The sequence below is a fragment of the Hypanus sabinus genome, unplaced genomic scaffold (genome assembly GCF_030144855.1).
Source record: "Hypanus sabinus isolate sHypSab1 unplaced genomic scaffold, sHypSab1.hap1 scaffold_176, whole genome shotgun sequence".
Lineage (NCBI taxonomy): Eukaryota > Metazoa > Chordata > Chondrichthyes > Myliobatiformes > Dasyatidae > Hypanus > Hypanus sabinus.
The window spans coordinates 480,294-506,857 of NW_026779845.1; the positions used below are offsets into that span (position 1 = coordinate 480,294).

The 26,564-nt window shown below is 44.0% G+C and overlaps 1 protein-coding gene across 6 annotated transcripts; it reads left to right on the plus strand.

Annotated features, from left to right (window-relative positions):
- LOC132387354 (zinc finger protein 235-like) lies at positions 1-25,174 on the plus strand. 6 transcript variants are annotated; one of them, XM_059959718.1, is made up of 2 exons: positions 1-2,191; positions 22,138-25,174. In XM_059959718.1, exons 1-2 carry the CDS (start codon positions 413-415, stop codon positions 23,254-23,256), a joined length of 2,898 nt encoding a protein of 965 aa, XP_059815701.1. In that variant the 5' UTR covers positions 1-412; the 3' UTR covers positions 23,257-25,174. The 6 variants fall into 6 exon arrangements, with proteins under 6 accessions (XP_059815701.1, XP_059815697.1, XP_059815698.1 ...); XM_059959714.1 differs by lacking the exon at positions 1-2,191 and adding an exon at positions 13,926-14,398 and having other exon boundaries at positions 21,279-25,174; XM_059959715.1 differs by lacking the exon at positions 1-2,191 and adding an exon at positions 13,926-14,398 and having other exon boundaries at positions 21,726-25,174.
- Positions 25,175-26,564: the final 1,390 nt, after the last annotated feature.

The following is a 26,564-nucleotide window of genomic DNA, read 5'->3' on the forward strand; positions in this document are numbered from 1 at the left end:
CAGATCAAACCTTGGCAACTCAAGAATTCTCATCTGAAATGTGGTCCTAAATCCATTGATGGATTTTGTAAATCTTTTCACAGGATAAAAATGAGAAGGAATTTGTCACCGGGAATCTCAAACACAGTCCGCCAGTTTTGCTGTCTCTGTCTGGATATTTAAGAAGTCGAGCAAGGATATTCAATCAACCATCCTTCCTGCTCAGACTGTGGGGAGGGATTTATTCGGTCATCTCAACTGAAGGTACATCAGCAAGTTCACACTGGGCAGGGCCATTCACCTGTTCTGTGTGTGAAAAAGGATTCAGTTGGTCTTCCCGCCTGTGGACACACCAGTCAGTTCACACCACACCGGGCGGAGGCTGGTCATCTGTTGAATTTCTGGGAAAGGATTCACTCAGTCATTTGACCTAATGGCTCACCAGCAAGTTCACACTGGGGAGAAGCCGTTCACCTGTTCAGTCTGTGGGAAGGGATTCACTCAGGCATCCAACCTACGGAGACATCAGCGAGTTCACACTGGGGAGAAGCCATTCACCTGTTCAGTCTGTGGGAAGGGATTCACTCAGACATCCAACCTACGGAGACATCAGCGAGTTCATACTGGGGAGAAGCCATTCACCTGCTCAGAATGTGGGAAAGGATTCAGTGAGTTATCCAACCTACTGGTACATCAGCGAGTTCACACTGGGGAGAAGCCGTTCACCTGCTCAGAATGTGGGAAAGGATTCCGTGAGTTATCCAGCCTACTGAGACATCGGCGAGTTCACACTGGGGAGAAGCCGTTCACCTGCTCAGAATGTGGGAAAGGATTCCGTGAGTTATCCAGCCTACTGAGACATCGTCGAGTTCACACTGGGGAAAAGCCATTTACCTGCTCAGAATGTGGGAAAGGATTTACTGATTCATCCACCCTACAGAGTCATCAGCGACTTCACACTGGGGAGAAGCCGTACACCTGTTCAGAATGTGGGAAGAGTTTTACTCAGTTATCCCAAGTACAGAGTCATCTGCGAGTTCACACTGGGGAGAGGCCATTCACCTGCTCAGACTGTGGGAGCAGATTCACTCATTTATCCAGCCTACAGAGACATCAGCGAGTTCACACTGGGGAGAAGTCATTCATCTGCTCAGAATGTGGAAAGGGATTCATTCAGTTATCCCACCTACAGAGTCATCAGCGAGTTCACACTGGGGAGAAGCCATTCACCTGCTCAGTCTGTGGGAAGGGATTCACTGATCCTTCCAACCTGCAGAGTCATCATCGAGTTCACACTGGGGAGAAGCCGTTCACCTGTTCAGAATGTGGGAAGAGATTTACTCAGTCATCCCAACTACAGAGTCATAAGCGAGTTCACACTGGGGAGAAGCCGTTCACCTGCTCAGTCTGTGGGAAGAGATTCACTCATTCATCCACCCTACAGCGACACCAGCGAGCTCACACTGGGGAGAAGCCGTTCATCTGTTCAGTCTGTGGGAAGAGATTCACAGAGTCATCCCACCTATTGAGCCATCAGCGAGTTCACACTGGGGAGAAGCCATTCACCTGCTCAGTCTGTGGGAAGAGATTCACTGATCCATCCAGCCTACAGAGTCATCATCGAGTTCACACTGGGGAGAAGCCGTTCACCTGTTCAGAATGTGGGAAGAGATTTACTCAGTCATCCCATCTACAGAGTCATCAGCGAGTTCACACTAGGGAGAAGCCGTTCACCTGCTCAGAATGTGGGAAGGGATTCACTCAATCTTCCACCCTACTGAGACATGAGCGTGTTCACACCGGTGAGAAGCCGTTCAATTGCACAGAATGTGGGAAACGGTTCACTCTGTCATCCCACCTTCTGGAACACCAGCGAGTTCACACTGGGGAGATGCCGTTCCCCTGCTCAGAATGTGGGAAGAGATTCACTCAGTCATCCCACCTACAGAGTCATCAGCGAGTTCACACTGGAGAGAGGCCATTCACCTGCTCAGACTGTGGGAGCAGATTCACTCATTTATCCAGCCTACAGAGACATCAGCGAGTTCACACTGGGGAGAAGCCGTTCATCTGCTTCGTCTGTGGGAAGAGATTCACTGAGTCATCCAGATTACTGGAACATCAGCGAGTTCACACTGGAGAGAGGCCATTCACCTGCTCAGAATGTGGGAAGAGATTCACTCGCTCTTCCACACTACAGAGACATCAGCGAGTTCACCCTGGCGAGCAGCCATTTACCTGCTGAGAATGTGGGCAAGGATTCACTCAGTCATCCCAACTACTGGCACTCCAGTCAGTTGTTATGAATCCCTAGGTTTTGTTTGCTGTGGACTGTCATTTTAAGAGAGAGAGATTAAGAAGGTGAATCAGTCTGATTTGCAGCTTGTTTACATCACTCCCAGCTTGTTTAGTTTTAGCTGAGGACACAGACACTCAGAGTCAGGAGATGAAGGAGAAAAAATGGAAGGATCTATACAAGGGAAATAGGTGCCAAGGGTCACTGTTTGGAATTTCCCTATGCCCACAAAAGTGGGTTAATTATCGATTCAGCGTACACAAATGTGTGGTTGTCACGTCGTTTGATCCGTATGAGTGGATCTGATTTGGGGTATCCTATGAAGACCACTGATGTGTTAACCCTTGCCTGTGTGTGGTGTGGTAATTCATTTGAAGACGATACCCCTTGTGACAAGTCACTTTGGGTGATAATTAGTATGTGGATTTGGAAGGATGACAGATAAAATCTGCAGTGACTGTTCTCTTGTTTTACCACCATGCAACCTGTGGAATTCGACATAATTGCCTTCCCTTTACATTTACCCTGGATTACAAATATCTCTTTCATCAGTTATTCCGTGGCTGAACTGAACTTTCATAATTTACCATCTCAAGACTCCAGACCTTGGTTCCCCCATGCTCAATAGTTTTGGATTTATACTTACACACATATATAAACATAACACTGTTAACTTTTGTTTATTTTGCTTAAGTTACTATATTATAAGTACATTCTAATAAAGGTAGTTTTAACATCAAAAACAGATTCCTGCTGTAGTCTCCACGAGGAAATCTGCAGATGTTGGAAATTCAAACACACACAAAATGCTGGTGGAACACAGCAGGCCAGGCAGCATCTATAAGGAGAAGCACTGTCAATGTTTCAGGCCGAGACCCTTCGTCAGGCAGTCTCAGGCAGTCCTGACGAAGGGTCTTGGCTTGAAACGTCGACAGTGCTTCTCCTTACAGATGCTGCCTGGCCTGCTGTGTTCCACCAGCATTTTGTGTGAGTGTTGTTTCAGGTGTAGTCTATTGGTGCTGATTTGTTTCAAAAGCTTTACAATTCATAACAAAATTGGGGCCTGCATCCGGGATATGAACATCTATGGGGGCGTCGTCATTAATTATCGATTTCATTGGGGAAGTCCCTTTTGATTTATTTGTGTGTGGAAAATCAGCAGCGGATGCTGATTATTGTTTGGAAGCAGCAACCTCTGAGGCATTAGAGGATGCCAGAAGGATTGAGTTGTTGAGTCTTGTTAGAAGGGTAAAACTTGTTATGTTGAAATTGACAATGAGGAGGGCACAGTTGCAGAGGATAACAGCTGAACATTATGTTTCTGAGAGTGTGTTTAAAGTGGAGGAGTTGGAGGTGTTTCCTGAAAGTAAATCTAGTGAGCTTGAGCTCCAGTATGAGTGAGAAAAATTAAAGATGGAGGCTGCGGAAAGGCAGAGGCAGTTTGAGGCTATCGAGGCAGAAAATCAGAGAGGAGGCAGAAAAACAGAGGGAGGAAGCAGAAGGACAGAGGCTATTCGAGCTGGAAAAGATACAGTGGTTGCAGCAAAGGGGTCTAGCGTTAGACTCTGGTGATGAGTTTGAGGCCAGTCAGGAAATTAAATTGGTACCTCCATTTGATGAGACAGAGGTTGCTAAATACTTACAGCATTTTGAGAAGGTTGCTTAGAATTTAAAGTGGCCAAAAGAGGGTTGGTTCTCTTACAAAGGGGGAGGCTTAGCAAGCCTATTCTGCTTTGACAGTTGATGAAGCAGCTGATTATGACATAGTGAAACAGGCTGTGCTCAAAGCTTATGAGTTGGTCCCAGAATCATACAGGCAAAAGTTTAGAAATTTGTGGAAATCTGTGAACCGGACATATGTAATTTGCTTATGAGAAGTCTGTGTGTTTTGATTGCTGGTGCACATATATGATGATATATATGATGATGATAAATATATGATGATTTTAATAGCTTGAAAGAGTTAGTTTTAATTGAAGAATTCAAAAAGTGTGTCCCTGATGACACAAAAACATATTTAGATGAAAAGGATGCTGCCACTTTGCAGGAGTCTGCTAGATTAGCAGATGAGTTTGCTTTAACTCATAAGTTTAAGTTTACCCAGAATAAGAGCTTCCAAAAGAGTAGCAGGGATCACCAGGGTAAACGCGAAATTATAGCTGGGACTAGTGACAAGTGTAAGGATGAAGGGAAGCAGTTGAAAGAGAAATATTCTGGTCTTGCTTGTTACTATTGTAAGAAAGCTGGTCATATGATGGCTAATTGTTCTGTCCTGAAGAAGAAAAAGGAAAAGGTGTCAGTCCCGAATACCTGTGATCAGTATGTTGAAGCACCTATCAACCCACAGGGTTCTGAACATTCTGTTGAGGCTCAGTTATGGACTGAGAGTTCTGACCGAATTAAGAAGGCTTTTGATCATTTTATGTCAAATGGGTTTGTATTAGTAAAGGAAGGGTGAACCCAAGAACCAGTGAAAATTCTTCAAGTTACTGGCGATTCTCAGTCACTTATATTAGACAGCATTCTAAAGTTTGGTGATGAGATTTAACACTGGTGAGGTAAATCTTATTAAAGGCATTGTGCCGTTGTACAAGGTAACTTTACTGTCAGGGTTGGTTTCAGGACCTGTTAAAATCGGATTATACTCCATTTTACCATTGGAAGATGTTGGTTTGCTGTTCGGGAATGACCTAAAATTGTTCCTGCAGTGCTATTGACAACTAAGACAACCACTGACGACCCACAGATGGATTTTAACATTTATCCTTCCTGCGCAGTAACTCAAAGTATGGCTAAGAAGTCTGCCGATGCAGACGGTTCTGTGCAGCATGATTCTGATATCCATGATAGCCAACATCGGGATTCAGGTTATGATGTCAGGGAATTTCTGCCTTCATTGTTTCAACAGGATTCAGGTCGTAAGTCTGATGAGAAAAATTTATCCCTGTGTCGGAAGGAGTTTATAGCAGAACAGAACCGAGACCCTGAGATTGAAGCTTTAAAAGAAACAACTTTCTCAGATGATGAGATTAAGAAAGTGCCAGTAGGGTATTATCTCAAGGATGGAGCGTCAATGAGGAAGTGGAGGCCACCTGCTATTCCAGCAAGTGAGGAATGGGCAATTGTTCACCAAGTTGTAGTTCCTAAAGTTATATGGCTGAAATTTTAACTTTGGCCTGCAGTCTGCCATCAGGTCGACATTTTGGAGTGAATAAAACTGTAAACAGTTATGAAATAATTCTACTGGCCTAATTTGAGGAAAGATGTTGTGACCTTTTGCAGAATCTGTCACACTTGTCAAGTTGTGGGTAAACTGAATCACTCTGCCCTATACCTGCATTCGGTGAACCCTTTTTAAAATTTATAGTGAGGGGACCTTTGTCCTTGTTAAAGGAACAGTGGATTGATGGGGATATACATCTTAACTTGTTAGACTTTGTGTAGAAGTTCAAGAATAAACTACAAGTCTGTAGTCCAGTGAGACAAAACTTAAAGATTTCTCAAAACAAAATGAAGTGTTGGTTTGATAAGTTGGCTTTGGAAAGAAAATACCAGGTGGGGGATAAGGTGCTTGCCTTATCTCCAATATTGATGAATCCACTTCAGGCTAAGTTCAATAGACCGCATGAAATAGTCTCTCAAATTAATGATCTGAATAATGCTATTAAAACACCTGACCAACGTAAACTAACACAGGTGGTACACATAAATATGATAAAGCCTTATTTTGACAAGCAGGCTCCATCTGTGAGTGTTGTTGTCAAAACAAATGAATCTGGTAACCCTGAGAATGAAGCAATTGACTCGTCTGAGAATTTTCACAAGCCAAACATGGTCGCAGTTAGGCTAATCAACTCGGTTGTTCCAGAAAACATTGTTAACAAGTCGGCTCATCTGCAGCCAAAGCAACAACAACAGCTGAAGGAAGTAATCCTGATGTTTAAAGATTTATTTCCCGATGTTCCCAAGCAAACCACGGTCGCAGTACATGATGTAGATATTGGTCAAGCCAAACCGATTAAACAACATCCATATTGTATGAACGTTGAAAAATGTAAATTGGCTGAGCAAGGAATTGAATATATGATGAAAATGGTATTATGAGTCCTTCAGCATCAGATTGGAGCTCACCCTGCATTATTGTGCCTTAACCTGATGGTGGTGTTAGATATTGCACTGATTATGGGAAGGTAAATTCATTAACAAAAACAGAATCCTGTCCTATCCCTAGGGAGGATGATTGCATCAATAAGGTTGGAAAAGCTAAATTTCTTACAAAGATTGATCTGTTGAAAGGGTATTGGTGTGTTTCATTGACGGACAGATGTAGAGAAATTTCTGCATTTGTGACACCTTCTGGGTTGTGTGAATGCAATATTTTCTCTTTTGGAAGGAAAAATGGTCCAGGATCATTCCAGAGAATGATTGATTCTCTAATTCGAGGGTTAGAACATACAGATGCCTATATTGATGACTTAGCCACAGGGAGTGGCACTTGGGAAAAGCATATCTCTGCAGTAGAGAAGCCGTTTGACAGGCTTTCCCAGGACAACCTTACAGTTAGCTAAGAGTGAATTTGGCCATGCCACTGTGACCTGTCTTGGCTATGTTGTTGGTCAAAGCAAGTTGGCTCCTGTTGGGGCAAAAGTCCAGGCAATTTCTCAAGTTCCTATTCTGACTGCTAAGAAGGCTCTTAGAAGGTTTCTGGGAATGGATGGATATTATCGTAAGTTCTGTAAGAACTTTGCTGCTATCGCTCTTTCTCTGACTAATCTCCTGAAGAAGCGTGAAAAGTATGTTTGGACCGAACCTTGTCGGGAGGCATTTGATCGATTGAAAGTTATTATTTGAGGTTAGGCCAATCAATGTAGTGCTGTCAGCCAATTTCATTAGCAGGTTGGAGCTGTGGGTGGCAACACAAGTCATGGGTGCACAGAGAGTAAAGGAGAGGGCCAAAGAGACAACACTGTGGGGTATGAGTGCTGAGGGTCAGAGAGACAGGAGATGGAGCCCACTCTTACCACCTGCCGGCGATCTGACAGGAAGTCCAGGATCCAGCTACACAAGGCAGGGTGAAGGCCGAGGTCTCTGAGCTTCTTGTCGATACTTCACGCCTTCGTATGGCTACTGCTCTGCCCATGACTGTAAGGAACTGCAGAGAACTTTGGAGAGCAGAGAACATCAGAGAAACAAGCCTCCACTCCATGGACTCTCCCTACACTTCCACTCCCTCGGAGAACCAGGCCATGTACTCAAAGATCCTCACAACCTGGACATTCTCGCTGCAAACCCGCTCCCCCATCGGGGAGGAGATACAAAAGCCTTAAAGTGCGTAACACCAGGCTGAAGGACGGCTTCCTGTCTGCAGTTATAAGCCAAATGAATGATTAAATGGACTCGACCTCACAATGTAACTCGACGTGACCCTGCACCATGTGTCTATCTGCACTGCACTTTCTCTGCAGCCATAATGCTTTGTTACAGTTATTGTTTTATCGTATATCAGACCGATGTACCGTTGTTATGTATCGATCTGTGTGGATGGTACGTCAGGGAAGATTTGAACTGTCGTTCAGTACATGATGATAATAAACAAATTCCCCATTTTAATTGTGTGCAAATATTAGACAGACTGAGCTTCTGCTCTGGAACCACAGAAGGAAACTGAACAGTTCTCTTTCTGAGGAACGCAAATGAATAGAAAAGGCGTTAATCTCTCATTACGATCTGCGGTAAGTGGGATCAGGTGACTGGTGGTGGGTCTCCCATATCAATATCAGAATCAGGTTTAATAGCACCGGCATATGTCATGAAATTCGTTCAGAAGTAGAACCTAATTTTTAACCATAGATTTTAACAATTGTGATTTAATATAAGAATATAAATATCACATCGTTAAATTATATAAATAGTACAAAATGAAAAAAAGATATAATAAACTATTTTAACTGTGCCGACTGTTTGACTGACTGGGTTGTTGCTTTGGAAGTAGTGGAGTGAAGCTTAACTGAACTTTACACAATGATGAGAAGCTCAGATAATTATAAAAAGCTAAATTCTCACATAAGTGGGTCAGACACCCAGAAACATCGGCAGCACTTCAGCAGGTAAAAACAGTGGAATGAAACATGCTGAAAATATTGCCGAAAAAAACCATATTGTCCACCACAACGAGAGGACGTGACAGATCCGGATCTCACTGCCTTGTCTGAACGGGGAAAGATGAAGCTCCACGTATAGGTAGAGCAGTGACCCGCAGATGCTGCAGATCTGCAGAGAAACGTGAACAGGAAACGGGATCACATGGCCGCTTCGGTCTCTCACCCCCAGACAGATGTCCGTTTACCCACTACTCTGTGGAAAGATGCAAACGCCACTCATATCTCCACTCACCTTAACTGTATTAGACATTTCAACCTCCAGGAAAAATATATCGTCTGTCCACTCGATCTATTCCTCTCGTAATCTTATAAACGTCCATCCAGTCTCACCCCAGCCTGCGCCGCTCTGGAGAAAACAACACAAGTTTGTCCAGCCTCTCGTTATAGCTCATGCCCTCTAATCCAGGCAGGGTCCTGGTAAACCTCTTCTGCGCCTTCTCCAAAGCCCCGACATCCTTCCAAGAATGGGGGCAACCAGAACTGTATGAAACACTCCAGATGTGGGCTAACTAGTTTTATAAAATTGTGTTACAAACTGTAGCGTTTTAGAAACAAACCAGCAGCAATAGAGTTCACACTGGAGTCTGGTTTTGATGTTAAAACCATTATCTTTAGTAGTATCGACTGATAATATAGTAACTTAACGAAATAAAGGAAAGTTACCAGTGTTATGTGTATATATGTGTAAATATAACTCCCAGACTATCGAGCGTGAGGGAACAATGCTCAGAGTCTTGAGATGGTAAAGTAGGAAAGTTCAGTAACACACAGAATAAATGATGGGAGAGAGATATTTGTAATCCAGGGTGAAACGTAGAGAAAAGGCCGTTACCTCAAAACAACCACCGTCGAAGTTCTTATCCGCTGAATCCGTCCACCGACGAGTTATCAGCGAAAGTGAACTGTCACAGGAATACCGTCTTCCAGGGGTTACCACACAACATTCCCAGGCAAGGGTTAACACAAGATATTCCAAAACCTACTCCTATGGATTATACGAAGTGACAGCCACACACATTCGTTGTGGTTCCGTGTACCGATGATCAACCCACTCCTGTGGGCATAGGAGAGTTCCAAGCCTCAGCTGCGACTAACTGAAGCGATCAGCTTTTCCAGTCTCTCTCTCTCCCTCTCCCTCCCCCTCCCTCTCCTCTCTCTCTCCCTCTCTCTCTCTCTGATGGTTCAGTCCACAGTCAGCGCTGTCAGCCTGTGACTGACGTCATAGTCCCGCCTCCTCACGCCGGCGCTCTTAAAGAAACAGTCACAGTACGACCGCAGGCTCGTAACAGCCGCAACACAACTTCCCGACTTTTGAACTCAATGCTTCAACTAATAAAGACAACCATGCCATTTGCCTTCTTAACCACCCGATCAATCTGTGCAGACTCTTTCAGGGAGCGATGAACTTGGAGTCTAAGATCCCTCTGATCATCAACACTGTTCAGGGTTTTACATTTAACAGTGTTCTGTCTCATACATTCGACCTACCGAGCTGCCAAGATGATCATCACTAATCAAATCCCACTGAGATTTCTCAGGTCCTGTTGAATTTATTGCCAAGTGCTCAAGTACGGGAAGGTACAGGTACAGAGAAACACTGACTTGTGGCAGCATCACAGGCAAGTACATTCAGATAACACGCGGAACACAAATTATACGATTCTCTGTCAGTAACAGTTTATAAATATGTTTTATGTCATTAACGATATTTAAAATACATTGTGTCATGATCAATACTAAAATGTGCATTTGTGTCAATAACAGACTTGGAAATGTTGAATTTGGTCTCTGTCTCCATTCCTCCTGTAATCCACAACCAGCTCCTGTGTTTTTGTCACAATGAGAGAGAGGTTGTTTTCTTGACACCACTGTGTCGGGGTGATGACTTCTTCTCTGTCGGCTGCCTCGTTATTATTTGGGATTCGGTCGATCAATGTTCTGTGGTCAGCAAATCTAATTAGCAGATTGGAACCCGCCACTGCAGACCCACAGTGCACTATGTACTGATTGCAAAGCTACGAAATTGCATGTGAATAGCCTCCCCTCCCCCAACACTCTTTCTGCCTCACCAGCAGACTGAGGCATCACACATCTCGCTGCCTCCGCCAGGATATTAAACTGTGAACAACTATGGTCAGGGACTGCTCTGTGGGGTACTCCAAACGCTACCTCCTTCCAGTCTGAAAACGACCCACTCATCCAGACACACACTACTGGCAGTTTATCGATCTCCAACGAAAAAGCCTAATCACCTATTCCCGATGTTCAATACCATTGCTGTCTCTGAGTTTACCACCGTCAAATGCCGCGAGGGACATAATAATCAGAAAGTCTCCAGTCGCAGCCGTGTAAATACAATGTGATCTCAGTAGGTGTGTGGCGCATGCTCAGAATGCGAAGGAGACAGACAGACTGAGCCAAGTCACAGACTGATGAAGGGGAGGAATGATCCATTTTGATACAGAGAGGGAAGCAGAGAGTTTGATGTTGTGCCTGATGCCGGAACTGTGGCCAGTTAGAAGTCTTGTTCCTCCAACTTGTTTTGAACTGTGAAAATGTTTTATTTATACGAAGGCACCATGGACGCTAAAGTTATTTGAGTTGAAATGTTGTCCTTCACCCACTGACGTGCTTTGTAAACTTTTAACAGTGTAGAAAAGGCAAAGGATTTGTGTATGGGAATTTCAAACACAACAACACGTTAGTTCCGCTGTATCTGTCAGTTCACCAGCGCTTGAATGCCGCCGATTCTTGAATGTGGAGGCGAAGATGCTGGAGAAGACAGCGCCTCACTCGCTACAAGGAGAGCCCGAACACGTGACCATGTCCGTGATCTGATTGGATACATCGCCATGACGTTCCGAGCACTGTGACGTCAATCACTGGCTCTCATTTTTGAAGGGATTCAGTCGGCCATCACAGATACACCAACAGCTATCGCACTGGGAAGCGGTCGTTCACCTGCTCCGTGTGTGGGAAGAGACTCATTCAGTTAACCCACCTTGTGACGCTCCGGTGTGTTTACAATAAAAAGAGGCCACATTTCTGTCCGGAGTGAGCAATGAGTTTCACTCAATCATCCCAGCTGCTGCAACACCAACAACTTCACATCAGGGAGGAAGTTCAAATCAGCTCCGTGTTAAATGTTTAACCATCACGGTGACTGAAGGCAGCTGCAGGTTCATGAGGGACTGTTACTGTCAGATTCTGCAGTTCTTGCGGCTGCTCATGTACCCAGGACTGAACCCTGGTCACTGAGCATTGGAGGAGTCTGTTCTGCTGATGTTAGCCTTAAACTAGACTGGCGTTTAATATTGTGGATCTGTGAAAGGTAAATCAGTTCTGTATCAAATCCCGCGTCTCAGGTACTTACTGTCTCCACCACACTCACACTGTATACTAGGAAGGCCACTCGGCCCATCTGGTCCCTGCCCAAGTTTCATTTCCATATCAGTATATGCCGTTCCCCTTTCACTCTCCCTGAGATTACAGGTTGCAACTAGTCACCACTCTGTGGGATAGGAGATTTCCCTTGAATTTCATAAAATCACAGAAATATATAACATATTACCGATGCTTAGGCCCAGAATGTTGTGCCGACCATGTAATTTACTCCAGAAGCAGCCTAGAATTACCCTACCGCATAGCCACCTATTTTCCTAAGCTCCATGTACCTATCTAAAAGTCTCTTAAAAGATCCTATTGTATCCGCCTCTACCACCGTCGCTGGCAGTGCATTCCACCCACACACCACTGCTTAAAAAAATTAGCTCTGACATCTCCTCTGTACCTACTTCCAAGCAGCTTAAATCTATGCCCCCTCGTGTTAGCTGTTTCAGACTGGGAAAAAGCCTCTGACTATCCACACGACCAATGCCTCTCATCATCTTATACACCAGCATGAATTCCCTGCATGATTGTCTCCGGGCTGAACAAGACGATGAGCTCACTGTGGTTGTGACGTTGTTCAGGGCTCCGGACGAAGTTGATTAAACTCCTTCTTCGGCGCTCTTTTCAACGTTTTGGGTCATTTTCACCAATTTTAAAGGACTGTGCCTCAGACAGCTGGGTTGTTGCAATTGTTACGTACCAGCAGCAATAGATCACTAATGGAGTCTGGTTTCGATGTGAAAACCACTATCTTTATTAGTATCTACTCCAAATATAAAAGATTAAACGAAATGAACAGAAGTTAACAGTGTAATGCGTATATATAGCTCCCAAACTATCAAGCTTGGGAAACAATGCTTAATGTCTCCAGATGGTAACGTGGAAAAGTTTAGTAATCCACGGAATAAGTGAGTGAAAGGAGAGATTTGTAAATCCACACGATCATGTAGAGAGAAGGCAATTACGAAGAATTCCACACACATTCCACGCTGGGTGAACGAAATAACAGTCGCCGATGATCTTATCCGTCGATTAGTTCCGAAATCAACTTAGAAATATCACCAGGTGACAGTGACAGGAATATCGTTTCCAAGTGGTTACTACAGAACACTCGGATTCCAGGTAGGGGCCAACAAAAGTGATACCACAGGATACTCCAGCAAATCCACACATATGGATGATACGAAGTGACAGTCACACATCCGTTGTGCACCGCGTGCCGATAATCAACCCGATCTTCTGGGCGTGGAAGAGCTCCAACCTTAGAAGTGGCAAGCTGAAGGTCCAACAGCTTGTGTGTGTCTGTCTGTCTCTCCTCTCTCTCTCTCTCTCTCTCTCTCTCTCTCTCTCTCAGGCTGCCGCAGTGTGTGACTGACGTCACAGTCCCGCCTCACTCAGGCACTTAAAGCGACATTCACAGTGAACGGATCTGCGGTCTCGCAACACAATGCTCCACTAAATTCTGACAGCAGACTAGCGAGTGAAACTTCGAGTCAGAAACCAAAGAGTTGCCAGCCTGAGTCGGGGCTTTGGGACTCCAGAGAGAGAGATGGGGTCTAGAGTTTAAGAGGAGGAGGAATCAAACCAGCAGGATGTGGCTACAAAAGAAAGATCAGAAACATTTGGAAACTGGTTGACCTAAAAAAATGTGGTTAATTTCTGCAAAACTCTGGTGGAAATCAACAGATCCGGAAGCAAATGTGGAGAGGAATAAATGGACATCGTTTAGGCCGAGCCCCTTTTGCACGCTCAGGCTGTGTACTCCGCTGCTTAGTTGCTGCTTGAACTACAGAATTCCTCCAGCATTGTGTGTGTGTGCGTCGCTGTATTCCCAGCAACTGCAGAATCTCCTGTGTTTTATAACTGCATTTTACTTTGGCATATGATACACGTTGATATTGAGTATATTGTTTATGGGAGCCGCTTTCTGCGTTAAAACAGCTGCAGATTTTTCTATACACACGAAAAAAATGAGGTATGTATATTGAAACAGTGCCTGCAGAAATCTTTAATGGCAGTGTATTTAAAATTTCGCTTACTCTGAAGCACCGAACAAATGCGCAAGCGTCAGGGTTGATGACGTCCCCAAGTATCACGCATGCGCACAGTACACAGAAGGCCTTGCAAATACCGGGTGCAGCTAAGAGCGATTCTCTACTTTTTTAAATAAACAGCGACTGAGGGACGATTCCTGTGAAATCCGGACACCGTTACCCGCAATCCCTGGACTGTCCTGCTCAATCTCCTCTCTCTCAGCCCCACGATCCGTACACGGGCCCCGGGGAGCTTCCGGCTGATGAGGGAATGGGAACCGATGGATCTCTCAGACAGAGCTGAGCTCCAGCTATCTAAATGCAAGGATTAGGAACTCGGAGAAAGGGAACAAAATCTTTTACATCAGCAGTTGAGAAGATCACCTTTGTTCTTTCCTCAATCACAAGCAAGAGAACATCTGCAGATGCTGGAAATCCAAGCAACACAAATTGCTGGATGAACTTTTCCACAGATGCTGCCAGACCTGCTGAGTTCCTCCAGCATTTTGTGTGTGTTCTTGTTCTGGACTTTTCTACCGGTGAGAATATGTTTTGTCCCATTCTCTTTGGGTACATAATGATATCAAACACCTTTGTCCTGGGCAACAAGTAACTTTCACATCACAAATGTGCCGGACTCCAATGAGACAGACTACTGCCCTTCCCTTCATATTCATTGGCATTGCCATCACTGTAAGTCACTTGGGGGAGACTTCAGGGAAAATATTTATGTAGAATACAGAAACTGGTGATACCTGTGTGCATTGTTGGTGATGAAAAGTTGCTGGAGAATTTGCAAGTTGGAAGAAGTGGAGTTATATTTGGAAATCTGACTTTTTAAACATAATTTAGCAAGCAAACCACATATGGACAGTATGCAAAAGCTTTGTTGAGAAAATCCTTCATGTTCGGTTACAAGCCTGCTACATAGATCGTGTGAGAGTGCAGATGAACTGGACTGAACCCAGAGGAGATCAAAGTTCCTATTGACAGTGATTTGCTAGCTCATAAGATGAACACCTCTCTGTATAAAACTCACTGTGCACATTGTCACTGGCAACAAAATGCACAGTACAAGATTTATGTGCACACTGGTTATTCCAAATTAGAGGAGATATTAGAGGGAAGGAGGGGAGACATCCAGTGTCCCTGATGCCTTCACTGACAAGATGTACATCCAGCTGCAGCTTGTAACCCTGCACTTTAAGGTGTTGGAACTTGAGGCAGATGAATTCCACATCATCCGGCAGTTGGATGTGGTGATGGATGTGACATGAAGTGAGGTGAGTTGCACCTAAGGTGCAGGGCACAGGAAACTGTGTGAGAGTCAGGAAGGGGAATGCGGTTAAATGGTCATCATTGAATAATCTTGTGGCCATCCCCCACAACAACAGGTAGACCACTTTAGAAAGTGTTGTGGGGAGAATTAACTGGCAGAGGAAAATCAAAGGGGTGATAGGGGATTCGTTAGTTATGGGGACAGAACAAAAGGCGACTAATATCTTAGGCTTGCTAGATGTAGCGTGGTGTCGGGGGGCAATATGATTAAAATAAGTTGTAGGGGGAATGAGAGCCAGAATGACAGAACAGATAGTGGAGAGGGTGAATCGAATTGAATTGACTTTATTACATAAATACTTCATAAACATGAGATGGAGAAAACTACATTACATCTCCTTCTAAATCTGCAATGTGTAATTTATAGTAATTTATAATAGATAGTTTGTACATAGACAGTCAATATAACATCGAAATGCAATTGTATCTGCATGAATTAATCAGTTTGATGACCTGGTGGAAGATGACGTCCCAGGGCCTGTTGGTCCTTTTGCTGTGATACCGTTTCCTGGATGGTAGCAGCACGAACAGTTTGTGGTTGTGGTGAACTTGGCTCCCAATATCCTTTGGGCCCTTTTTACACACGTGTCTGTGTAAATGTATTGAATGGCAGAAAGTTCAGAACTACGGATGCGCTGGGCTGTCCACACCACTCTCTGCAGGTTCCTGTGATTAAGGGAAGTACAGTTCCCATACCAGGCAGGGATGCAGCCAGTCAGGGTGCTCTCAATTGTTTCCCTGTAGAAAATTCCTAGGATTTCGCCCCATCCGGAACTTCTTCAGCCATCTGAGGTGGAAGAGGTGCTGCTGTGCTCTTTTCACAACACAGCCGGTATGTACAGACAACCTGAGATGCCTGGTGACGTTTATGCTGAGGAACTTAAAGCTGTTCACCTTCTCAACCCCAGATCCAATGATATCAGCCTGTCTCCATTCCTCCTGTCATCCACAATCAGCTCCTTTGTTTTGGTGACAGTGCGGGAGAGTTTGTTTTCTTGACACCAGTCAGAATAATTGCTGGCAGAGTCAGCAATCAAATGGTTGAGCATGGTGCAATGAATGTGCTGAGCTGTGTATATCACAATGCAAGAAGCCTCGTAAGAAAGCCAGATGAGCTCAGGACAGGGAATTGTGATATTGTAGCCATTATTGGGACTTGTTTACACCCAACAGTCTGAGGAATTTAGAGGAACAAATTTGTAGAGAGATCACAGACCATGCCAAGGAACAAAGGATAATTCAGTAAGTGATTTTAAGTTTCCATATATTGACTGGGACTCCCATACTGTAAAAGGACTAGATGGAGTAAAGTTTGTCAAATGTGCCCTTAGTACGTAGAATTCCCGACGTAGAAGTGTGCAATAAGCTGTTAGGAAATGATCCAGGGCTGCTGACAGAATTTAGTAAACATCGTACCATGAGATTCAACGTAAAGATGGAAAAAGAGGGGTCTGGACCACGGGTTGAGATTCTAAATTGGAGAACGGTCAATTTTGATGGTATCAGAAAGGATCTGACAAGTGTGGTTTGGGACAGGCTGTTTCCTGGCAACGGAGTATTTGTAAGTGGGAGGCCTTCAGAAGTGAAATTTTGAGGATATAGAGCTTGCATGTGCCAGCCAAAGTAAAAGTTGAAAGGTGACTGGTCTAGGGAACCTTGATTTTCAAGAGAAATTGAAGTCCCGGATATTTTGTTCCTCTAAAAGCCTCAGAATGTTGGGTGCTACTGAGATCCATTAATGACTACAAATCACAATTCCACACACTGAGCTCATCTGACTTTTTTGTTGTCGTCTTCTGTTAGGTTCTAAAAGCTTCTGAATAGTTTTTGCTCCTTTGTTTGCCCTCTGTTTGACTTTTATGTTGGCTCTGGCTTCTCATTCCAGCCACTGTTGTGTCCTCAATGTTTACAGTTCTTTGGGATATATTGATCACTCAGCTCTTGCTTGCATTTGCCCTATCTATACTCTCATGGTATTCTGTACTTCTAACAAGTCGTCCGTCCAATGTATAATTTCTTTGTGTACGTTTGGAGCCTTTTTTAGGTGCATATGATGATGAGGGGCATTGATCGTGTGGATAACCAGAGGTTTTTTTCCCAGGGCTGAAATGGTTAACACGAGGGGCATAGTTTTAAGGTGCTTGGAAATAGATACCGAGGCAATGTCAGGGGTAAGGTTTTTTTTTACACAGATAGTGGTGGGTGCGTGGAATGTAAGCCAGCAGTGGTTGTCAAAGCAGATACAATGGGGTCTTTTAACAGCCTCTTGGATAGGTACTTGGAGCATAGAAAAATAGAGGGCTGTGTGCGAGGGAAATTCTAGGCAGTTTCTTGAGTAGGTTACATGGTCGGCACAGGATTGTGGGCCTACGAGCCTGTAGTGTGCTGTAGATATCTCTGTTCTTACTTAATTATCTCTGCTAGGGCCCCTACAATTTCTGCTCTTGCCTCCCACAGGGTCTGAGGGAGCTCCTTGCCATACCCTGGAGATTTATCCACCCTAATCTGCCTCAGGATGGGAACCACCTCCTCTACTTTAGTGTGTACAGGGTCCACAATGTTAATGCTGCTTTTCCACACTTCCATTGACTTTGTCTCCCATTTGCTGAGGAAACAGAGATGAAAGAAAATAAGGAGCTCCCTCTCTGCTTTGTTTCCACACATGGATTGCCACGCTGGTCTTCCAGAGGACCAACTTTCTCCCTTGCAATACTTTTGCTCTTAATCTATCTCTAGAATCCCTTAGGATTATCCTTCATCTTTTCTGTGAGGGCAACCTCAGAATCAGAATCAGACTTTAATCGCCAAGTACCTGTACACACACAAGGAATTTACTTCCAGCAGATGTTGCCTCTCTGCTCATAACAATAATAATGATAAATATAAATGAAAATATAGATTATACATACAGGTAGTGCAATCCAAGTAATAGTTAGCTGACAGTTAACTGGCAGTCAACTGTTCAGCAAAGTGACCGCAGTAAGGAGAAAACTTCTCCAGTGCTTATTAGTCTTAGTCTGGAGGGATCTGAAGTGCCTACCAGACGGAAGCAGTTCAAACAGTCCATGCGCAGGATGGGAGGAGTCCTTTATGATGTTCCCCGCCCTCTTCTTCAACCTGGAAGAGTACAGGTCCACAATAGAGGGCAGGGAGGCTCCAATGATGCGCTCGGCATCTTCTTTTAGCCATCCTGATTTATTTCTTATAGCACAGAACACTAGAGGGGAATTCTAGGCAGATTCTAGAGAAAGTTACATGGCTGTCACAACATCTTAGGCTGAATGGCCTGGAATATGCTGTAGATTTCTATGTTGAACAACCAATTAACTTCTCTTCTTTAACCTGTGCAGGGTCCATGATTTTAATGCGGCTTTTCCACACTCCCATAGAATCTTTGTCCATCTCCTAATAAATAGAGATGAAAAATTATTTAAGATCTCCCCCATCTGCTTTGGTTCCACACGTGGATTTGCCATTCCGGTCTTCCAGAGGACCAACTTTGTGCCTTGCAATGCTTTTGCTCTTAATCTATCTCTAGAATCGCTGAGGATTATCCTTCATCTTTTCTGTGACAGCAACCTCATGCCTTCTTTTAGCCATCCTGATTTATCTCTTATGTGTTCTCTTGCATTTCTTATACTCCATAAGAAACTGCCTGTTGATCCCTGTTATGCAATTCCATTTTGTGCTTCACCAGGGTCTCAATATCTCTTGCAAACCAAAGTTCCCTACATTTTCTATCTTTACCTTTTATTCTGGCAAGGAGATACCCGCTTTGTACTTTCAAAATTTCGCTTTGAAGGCCTCCCATTTACCAAGCACACCTTTGCCATAAAGCAGCCTGTCCCAATCCACAGTTGCCAGATCCTAGTGTTGATTCCAGGTGTGGATCCATGTCCTGAACACATCCACCTTTCCTATGCTGCTCCTTGTATTGAAATATACAGGGCTCAGCATATTCACCGCACCATGCTCAACTTTTTCATTCCTGTCTTTGAGGACTGAACAACATCTGTCTCCACAACCTCTCCACTACCTGTTCTGTTATTCAGGCTCCCATTCCAACTTTGGTTTAACCATCCTTATCCTCACCTCCCAGCATGCAGCTCTATCAGCCCTTTGGCTTTCTGCTCCCAGATCGATAAAAAGGAGGTACAGGCAGATAGGAACAAATGGAGTACTTATGAAATACAGGAAATTCAAGTGAACACTTATGAAAGAAATAAAAGAAGGCATCAGGTTGCCCCAGCAGACAAGGTGAAGGAGAATCCTTAGGGATTCTGCAGATATGTTAGTAGCAAAAAGATTGCAAGGGAAAAAAAATTAATCGTCTGCAGGATCAGAATGATAATCCATATGAGGAGACAAAATAGATGTGGGAGATTTATTTTGCATCCGTATTGACTCAGGAGATGGACACAGAGTCTGTAGAAGTGAGGCAAAGCAGCATCAACTTCATGGACCCTGTACAGATTACAGAGGTGGAGGGGTTTGCTGTCTTCAGGTAAATTAGTGTGGATCAATCCCCAGGGCCTGACAAGTTGTTCGCTAGGATCCTGCGGAGGACAAGTGCCAAAACTGTACGGGCACAAGGACAGATATTTAAATAATCTTAAGTGGCAGGTGAGGTACTGGAGGATCGGAGGACAGCCAATATTGTTCTGCTGTTCAAGGAAGGTTCTAAAAATAAACTGAGAAATTGCACATTGGTGAGCTTGACATCAGTAGTGGGAAAGGTCTTGGAATGTTATGTGCAGGAACCCGATATATAAGTATTTGGATCGATGTGGACTGATTAAGGATAAACAGCGTGCATGGTAGGTCATGTCTAACCAATCTTATAGAGTCTCTCGAGGAAGTTATCAGGGAAATGGATGAAGGCAAAGCAGCAGATGTTGTCCACATGGACTTTAGCAAGGCACTTGACAAAGTCTCATATGGGAGGTTTGTCAAGAAGGTTCGGTCACTCAGCGTTCAAGATGAGACAGTAAATTGGATGAGACACCATCTTTGGGAGAAGCCAGAGTGTGGTAGCAGATGGTTGCCTCTCTGACTGGAACCTGCGACTAGTGGTTGCCACAGGGATCAGTGCTGGATCTGATGTTGTTTGTCATCTATATCAGTAATCTGGATGATAGTGTGGTTAACTGGATCATCAGATTTGTGGATGACACCCAAGATTGGTGGTGTAGTGGACAGTGAGGAAGACTATCATGGCTTGCAGTGTGATCTGGACCAGCTGGGAAAATGGTTTGAAAAAGGGAAAATGGAATTTAATGCAGACCAGTGTGAGTTATTGCACTTTGGTATGACCTACCAAGGGAGGTCTTTCACAGTTACTGGTTGGGCACGGAGGAGTGTTGTAGAAGAAAGGGACCTGGGAGTACAGGTCCTTAATTAACTGAAATTTGTATCACAGTCAGATAGAGACAGAAAAAAAGATTTCAGCCCAATGGCCTTCATGAACCAAAGTACTGACAACAATAGATGGATTTTATGTTCACTTGTAGAAGACATTGTTGAGGCCTAATTTAGAGTATTGTGTGTAGTTTTGGTCACCTGCCTACAGGAAAGCTGTAAAAGAGGTTCAGAGAGTTCAGAGAAAATTCACAATAAAGTTGCCAGGTCTGGAGGACTTGGGTTATAAGGAAAGATTGAACAGGTCCAGACTTTATTCCTTGGAATGTAGAAGATTGAGGTGAGATTTGATTGTGATAGAGAGCATAGATAGTGTAAATGCAAGCTGGCTTTCTCCACTGAGATTGGGTGGGACTACAACCAGAGGCCAAGGGTTAAGGGTGAAAGGTGAAATGTTATGTGGAACATGAGGGGAAACTTCTTCACATAGACAGTCATCTGGGTGTGGAATGAGCATCCAGCACGACTGGTGCATGCGAGATCCATTTCAACATTTAAGAGGTTTGTGTAGGTACCTGGATGGTAAGGGTATGGGAGTGGGCAATTTAAATAGTTCGGCATAAACTAGATGGCCCAAAGTGCCTGTTTCTGTGTTGTAATTTTCAATGACTGTGACAAAAACCTGAAATAATACAAAAATTCACTCTAAATCCTTTTTAACAGATGTGCGGACCAACCATTCATCTCAGCAGGAATTTTTTATATGGTGTTAAAACTGTGGCATGTTAAGTTAATAATACATAAAAGAAAATCACAGTTGCACGTCAAGAAAGACTATATGTGAGAGACTGTTTCAGTTACTGTGGGGCCAGGCACCCATGCAGCTCAGCAGGAGGAGGTAATAATACCAATGGAGAGAGTCAAACTGAGCGAGGGTTCAAATTGGAGATGGCCAAAAGCCCCATTCTTATAGAGACAGGAAGAGCATCAGAGAATTGATGGTCATTCCAGATACCAGCACTCTGCCCAGTCAGGAGATGATATCTCTGTCCAGCTTGTTTTGAACCTCACTGTAACAGTGTGATACCAGATCAAACCTTGGCAACTCAAGTAATCTCATCTGAAATGTTGTCCTACACCCATTGATGGATTTTGCAAATCTTTTTACAGGTTAAATACAAGAAGGAATTTGTCTCCAGGAAGCTCAAACATGACATGCCAGTTTTGCTGTCTCTGTCTAGATATTTAAGAAGTGGAGCAAGGGATTCAATTGACCATTCTTCATGCTCAGAAAGTGGGGACAGATTCACTCGGTTAACTGACCAACTGGCATGTCCGTCATTTTACACAGGAGAAAGGCCATTCACCTTCTCAGACAGTGGGAATGGATTCACTCGGTCATTTCAACTGAAGGTACATTAGCAAGTTCACACTGGGCAAGGGCATTCACCTGTTCTGTGGGTGAGAAAGGATTCACTCAGTTTTCCCACCTGTGGACACACCAGTCAGTTCACACCAGGCAGAAGCTGGTCATCTGCTGAATTTCTGGGAAAGGATTCACTCAGTCTTAATGGCTCACCAGGGAGTTCACATCAGGGAGCGGCCATTCACTTGCTCAGTCTGTGGGAAGAGATTCATTAAATCATCCCACCTGCTGAGTCATCAGCGAGTTCACACTGGGGAGAAGCCGTTCACCTGCTCAGAATGTGGGAAGGGATTCTCTGAGTTATCCAACCTACAGAATCATCAGCGAGTTCACACTGGGGAGAAGCCATTCACCTGCTCAGAATGTGGGAAGGGATTCACTCAGTCATCCCACCTGCAGAGACACCAGCGAGTTCACACTGGGGAGAAGCCGTTCACCTGCTCAGACTGTGGGAAGAGCTTCACTCACTTATGCAACCTACAGAATCATCAGCCAGTTCACACTGGGGAGAGGCCATTCACCTGCTCAGAATGTGGGAAGGGATTTACTCAGTCATCCAGCCTACTGAGTCATCAGCGAGTTCACACTGGGGAGAGGCCCTTCACCTGCTCAGAATGTGGTAAGGGATTCACTCAGTCATCCCATCTGAAGGTTCATCAGCGAGTTCACACTGGGGAGAAGCCATTCATCTGCTCAGTCTGTGGAAAGGGATTCACTGATTCATCCACCCGGCAGAAACATCAGCGAGTTCACACTGGGGAGAAGTCGTTCACCTGCTCAGAATGTGGGAAGGGATTCACGGATTCATCCTGCCTACTGGTACATCAGCGAGTTCACACTAGGGAGAAGCCGTTCACCTGCTCAGAATGTGGGAAGGGATTCACTCAGTCATCCCACCTGCAGAGACATCAGCGAGTTCACACTGGGGAGAAGCCATTCAAATGCTCAGAATGTGGGAAGAGATTCACTCAATCTTCCACCCTACAGGCACACCAGCGAATTCACACTGGGGAGAAGCCATTCACTTGCTCAGTCTGTGGGAAACAATTCACTCTGTCATTCCAACTACTGAAACACCAGCGAGTTCACACAGGGGAAAGGCCGTTCGCCTGCTCAAAATGTGGGAAGAGATTCGCTGGATCATCCAACCTACAGAGACATCAGCAAGTTCACACTGGGGAGAAGCCGTTCACTTGCTCAGTCTGTGGGAAAGGATTCACTCAGTCGTCCCAACTACTGGCTCACCAGTCAATTCACAATGGGGAGTGGCCATAGTTATGAATCCCCGGGTTTCGTTTGCTGTGGGCTGTCATTTTAAGAGAGAGCGAGAGAGATTAAGAAGGTGAATCAGTCCGACTTGCAGCTTGTTTACATTGCTCGCAGCTTGTTTCCTTTTAACCAAGGACACAGACAATCAGAGTCAGACGGAGACGAAGGAGGAAAAATGGAAGGATCGAAACCAGGGAACTAGAGGCCAAGGGTCACTGTTTGGAACTTTCCTATGCCCACAAGGGTGGGTTAATTATCGATTCACCATACATCGTATGTGTAGTTGTCACCGCGTTTGATCCATAGGAGTGGATCTGATTTGTGGTGTCCTATGAAGACCACAGATGTGTTAACCCTTCCCTGGGTGTGGTGTGGTAATTCACTTGAAGATGATACCGCTTGTGACAAGTCACTTTCGGTGATAAATCTTATGAGGGTTTGGAATGACGACAAATAAAATCGATAGCGACTGTTGTGTGGTTTTACCACCATGGAACCTGTGGAATTCAACATAATTGCCTTCTCTCAACATTTACCCTGGATTACAAATATCTCTCTCATCACCTGAACTTTCATACTTTGCTATCTCAAGAATCCAAGCCTTGTTTCTCCAGAGCTCAATAGTTTGGGAGTTTTATTTAAACACATATATACACATAACATTGTTAACTTTTGTTTATCTTGCATAAGTTACTATATTACAAGTAGATTCTAATAAAGATAGTTTTAACATTAAAAACAGACTCCAGGTATAGTCTATTGCTGCTGGTTCATTTCTAAAACGTTATGATTCGTAACAAAATTGGGGCCTGCATCCAGTATATGAACAGATTTGGGGGCGTATTCATTAATTATCAATTTCATCCCTTTTCATTTATTGGTGTGTGGAAAATCAGCAGCAATGGATGCTGACCAACCTCTGAGGCATTAGAGGATGCCAGAAGGATTGAGTTGTTGAGACTTGCTAGAAGGTTAAAACTTGCTAAGGTGAAATTGACAATGAGGAGGGCACAGATGCAGAGGATAATAGCTGAACATTATGTATCTGAGGGTGTGTTTAAAGTGGAGGAGTTGGAGGTGTTTCCTGAAAGTAAACCTAGTGAGCTTGAGCTCCAGTACAAGTGAGAAAAATTAAACTGGAGGCTGCGGAAAGGCAGAGGCAGTTTGAGGCTAGAGAAGCAGAAAAAAACAGAGAAGAGGCAGAAAAATAGAGGGAGGAAACAGAAAGACAGAGGCTGTTTGAGCTGGAAAAGATAAAGAGGTTGCAGCAAAGGAGTCCAGCGTTTTTCTCTGGTGATAAATTTGAGGCCAGTTGGGAAGTTAAATTGGTCCCTCCATTTGACGAGGCAGAGATTGATAAATACTTTCAGCATTTTGAGAAGGTTGCTCAGAGTTTAAAGTGGCCAGAAGGGGTTTGGCTTATTCTCTTACAAAGTGTAATTAAGGGGAAGGCTCAGCAAGCCTATTCTGCTTTGACAGTTGATGAAGCAGCTGATTATGACATAGTGAAACAGGCTGTGCTCAAAGCTACGAGTTTGTCCCAGAATCATACAGGCAAAAGTTTAGAAATTTGAGGAAATCCGTGAACCAGACTTTTATGGAATTTGCTTATGAGAAGATAGTGTGTTTTGACCGCTGGTGCACATATAAAAATGTGAATGATGATTTTAACAGCTTGAAAGAGTTGGCTTTAATTGAAGAATTCAAAAGGTGCGTCCCTGATGACATAAAGAGATATTTAGAAGAAAAGGATGCTGCCACTTTGCAGGAGTCTGGGAAACAGTTGAAGGAGAAATATTCTGGTCTTACTTGTTACTATTGTAAGAAAGCTGGACATGTGATGGCTGATTGTTCAGTCCTGAAGATGAAAAAGGAAAATGAGGCAGTCCCAAATGCCCGTGGTCAGTATGTTGAAGCACCTATAAATCCGTAGGGTCCTGAACATTCTATTGAGGCTCAGTTAAGGTCTGAGAGGTCTGACCGAGTTAAGAAGGGTTATGTCAGATGGGTTTGTATTAGTAAAGGAAGGGTCAACCCCGGTAACAGTGAACATTTTTTGAGTTACTGGGGCTTCTCAGTCACTTATATCAGACAGTGTTCTAAAGTTTGGTGATGATTCTAACATTGGTGAGGTAAATCTTATTAAAGTCATTCGGGGCGACATGGTTTCCGTGCCATTGCACAAGGTAACTTTACTGTCAGGGTTCGTTTCAGGACCTGTTAAGATCAGATTATGCTCCAGTTTACTGGTGGAAGATGTTAGTTTGCTGTTAGGGAATGACCTGGCAGATTGTAAAGTTGTTCCTGCAGTGCAGTTGACAACTAACCCAACCACTGACGAGCCACAGATGGATTTTAACATTTATCCTTCCTGCACAGGAACTCGAAGTATGGCTAAAATGTCTGCCGATGCGGGAGAGCTTACAGCAGAACAGAACCTAGACCCTGAGATTGAAGCTTTAAAAGAAACAGCCCTCTCAGATGATGAGACTAAGAAAGTGCCAGCAGGGTGTTACTTCAAGGATGGTGTGTTAATGAGGAAGTGGAGGCCACCTGCTATACCAGCGAGTGAGGAATGGGAAATTGTTCACCAAGTTATAGTTCCTTAAGTTTATAGGGCTGAAATTTTAACTTTGGCCCACAGTATACCCTTAGATGGCCATTTTGGAGTGAGTAAAACGGTAAACAGGATTACGAAATAATTCTACTGGCCTAATCTGTGGAAAGATGTTACGAGCTTTTGCAGAACCTGTCACACTTGTCAAGTTGTGGGTAAACCTAATTAGGTCACCCCAGTGCCCCACTGTGATCTATACCTGCATTCGGTGAACCCTTTTCAAAATTTATAGTGGATTGTGTTGACCCATTGCCAAAGACTAAAGCTGGCCATCAATATCTGCTAACTATTATGTGTACTGCATCCGGATTCCCAGAGGCAATACCTCTCAGAAATGTTAAAGCTAAAACTGTGGCGAAGGCTCTTACCAAGTTTTCTACATTTTCTGGTTTGCGTAAAGAAATCCAGTCTGATCAAGGACATGATTTTACATCTGGATTATTCCAGCAGGTAGTTTATGAACTGGGAGCTGAACAAATTACATCATCTGAATACCATCCAGAATCACAAGGGGCTTTAGAAAAATTTCATTCCACCCTCAAAACAATGATTATGATATTAAAATGTTGAAAATGGAAAAGACTGGGATGAAGGTATACATTTATTTTTGTTTGCAGTAAGAGAGTCGGTACAGAGATCACTGGGCTTTAGTCCATTTGAACTTGTATTTGGTCAGAGAGTGAGGGGACCTTTGACC

Excerpts from the sequence above, each read along its gene's own strand:
- LOC132387354 (XM_059959718.1), top strand. The coding sequence starts at position 413 with ATGGCTCACCAGCAAGTTCACACTGGGGAGAAGCCGTTCACCTGTTCA. Across the intron at positions 2,192-22,137 it reads CACTACAGAGACATCAGCGA|GGAGTTCACATCAGGGAGCG; the intron begins GTTCACCCTGGC and ends ATGGCTCACCAG.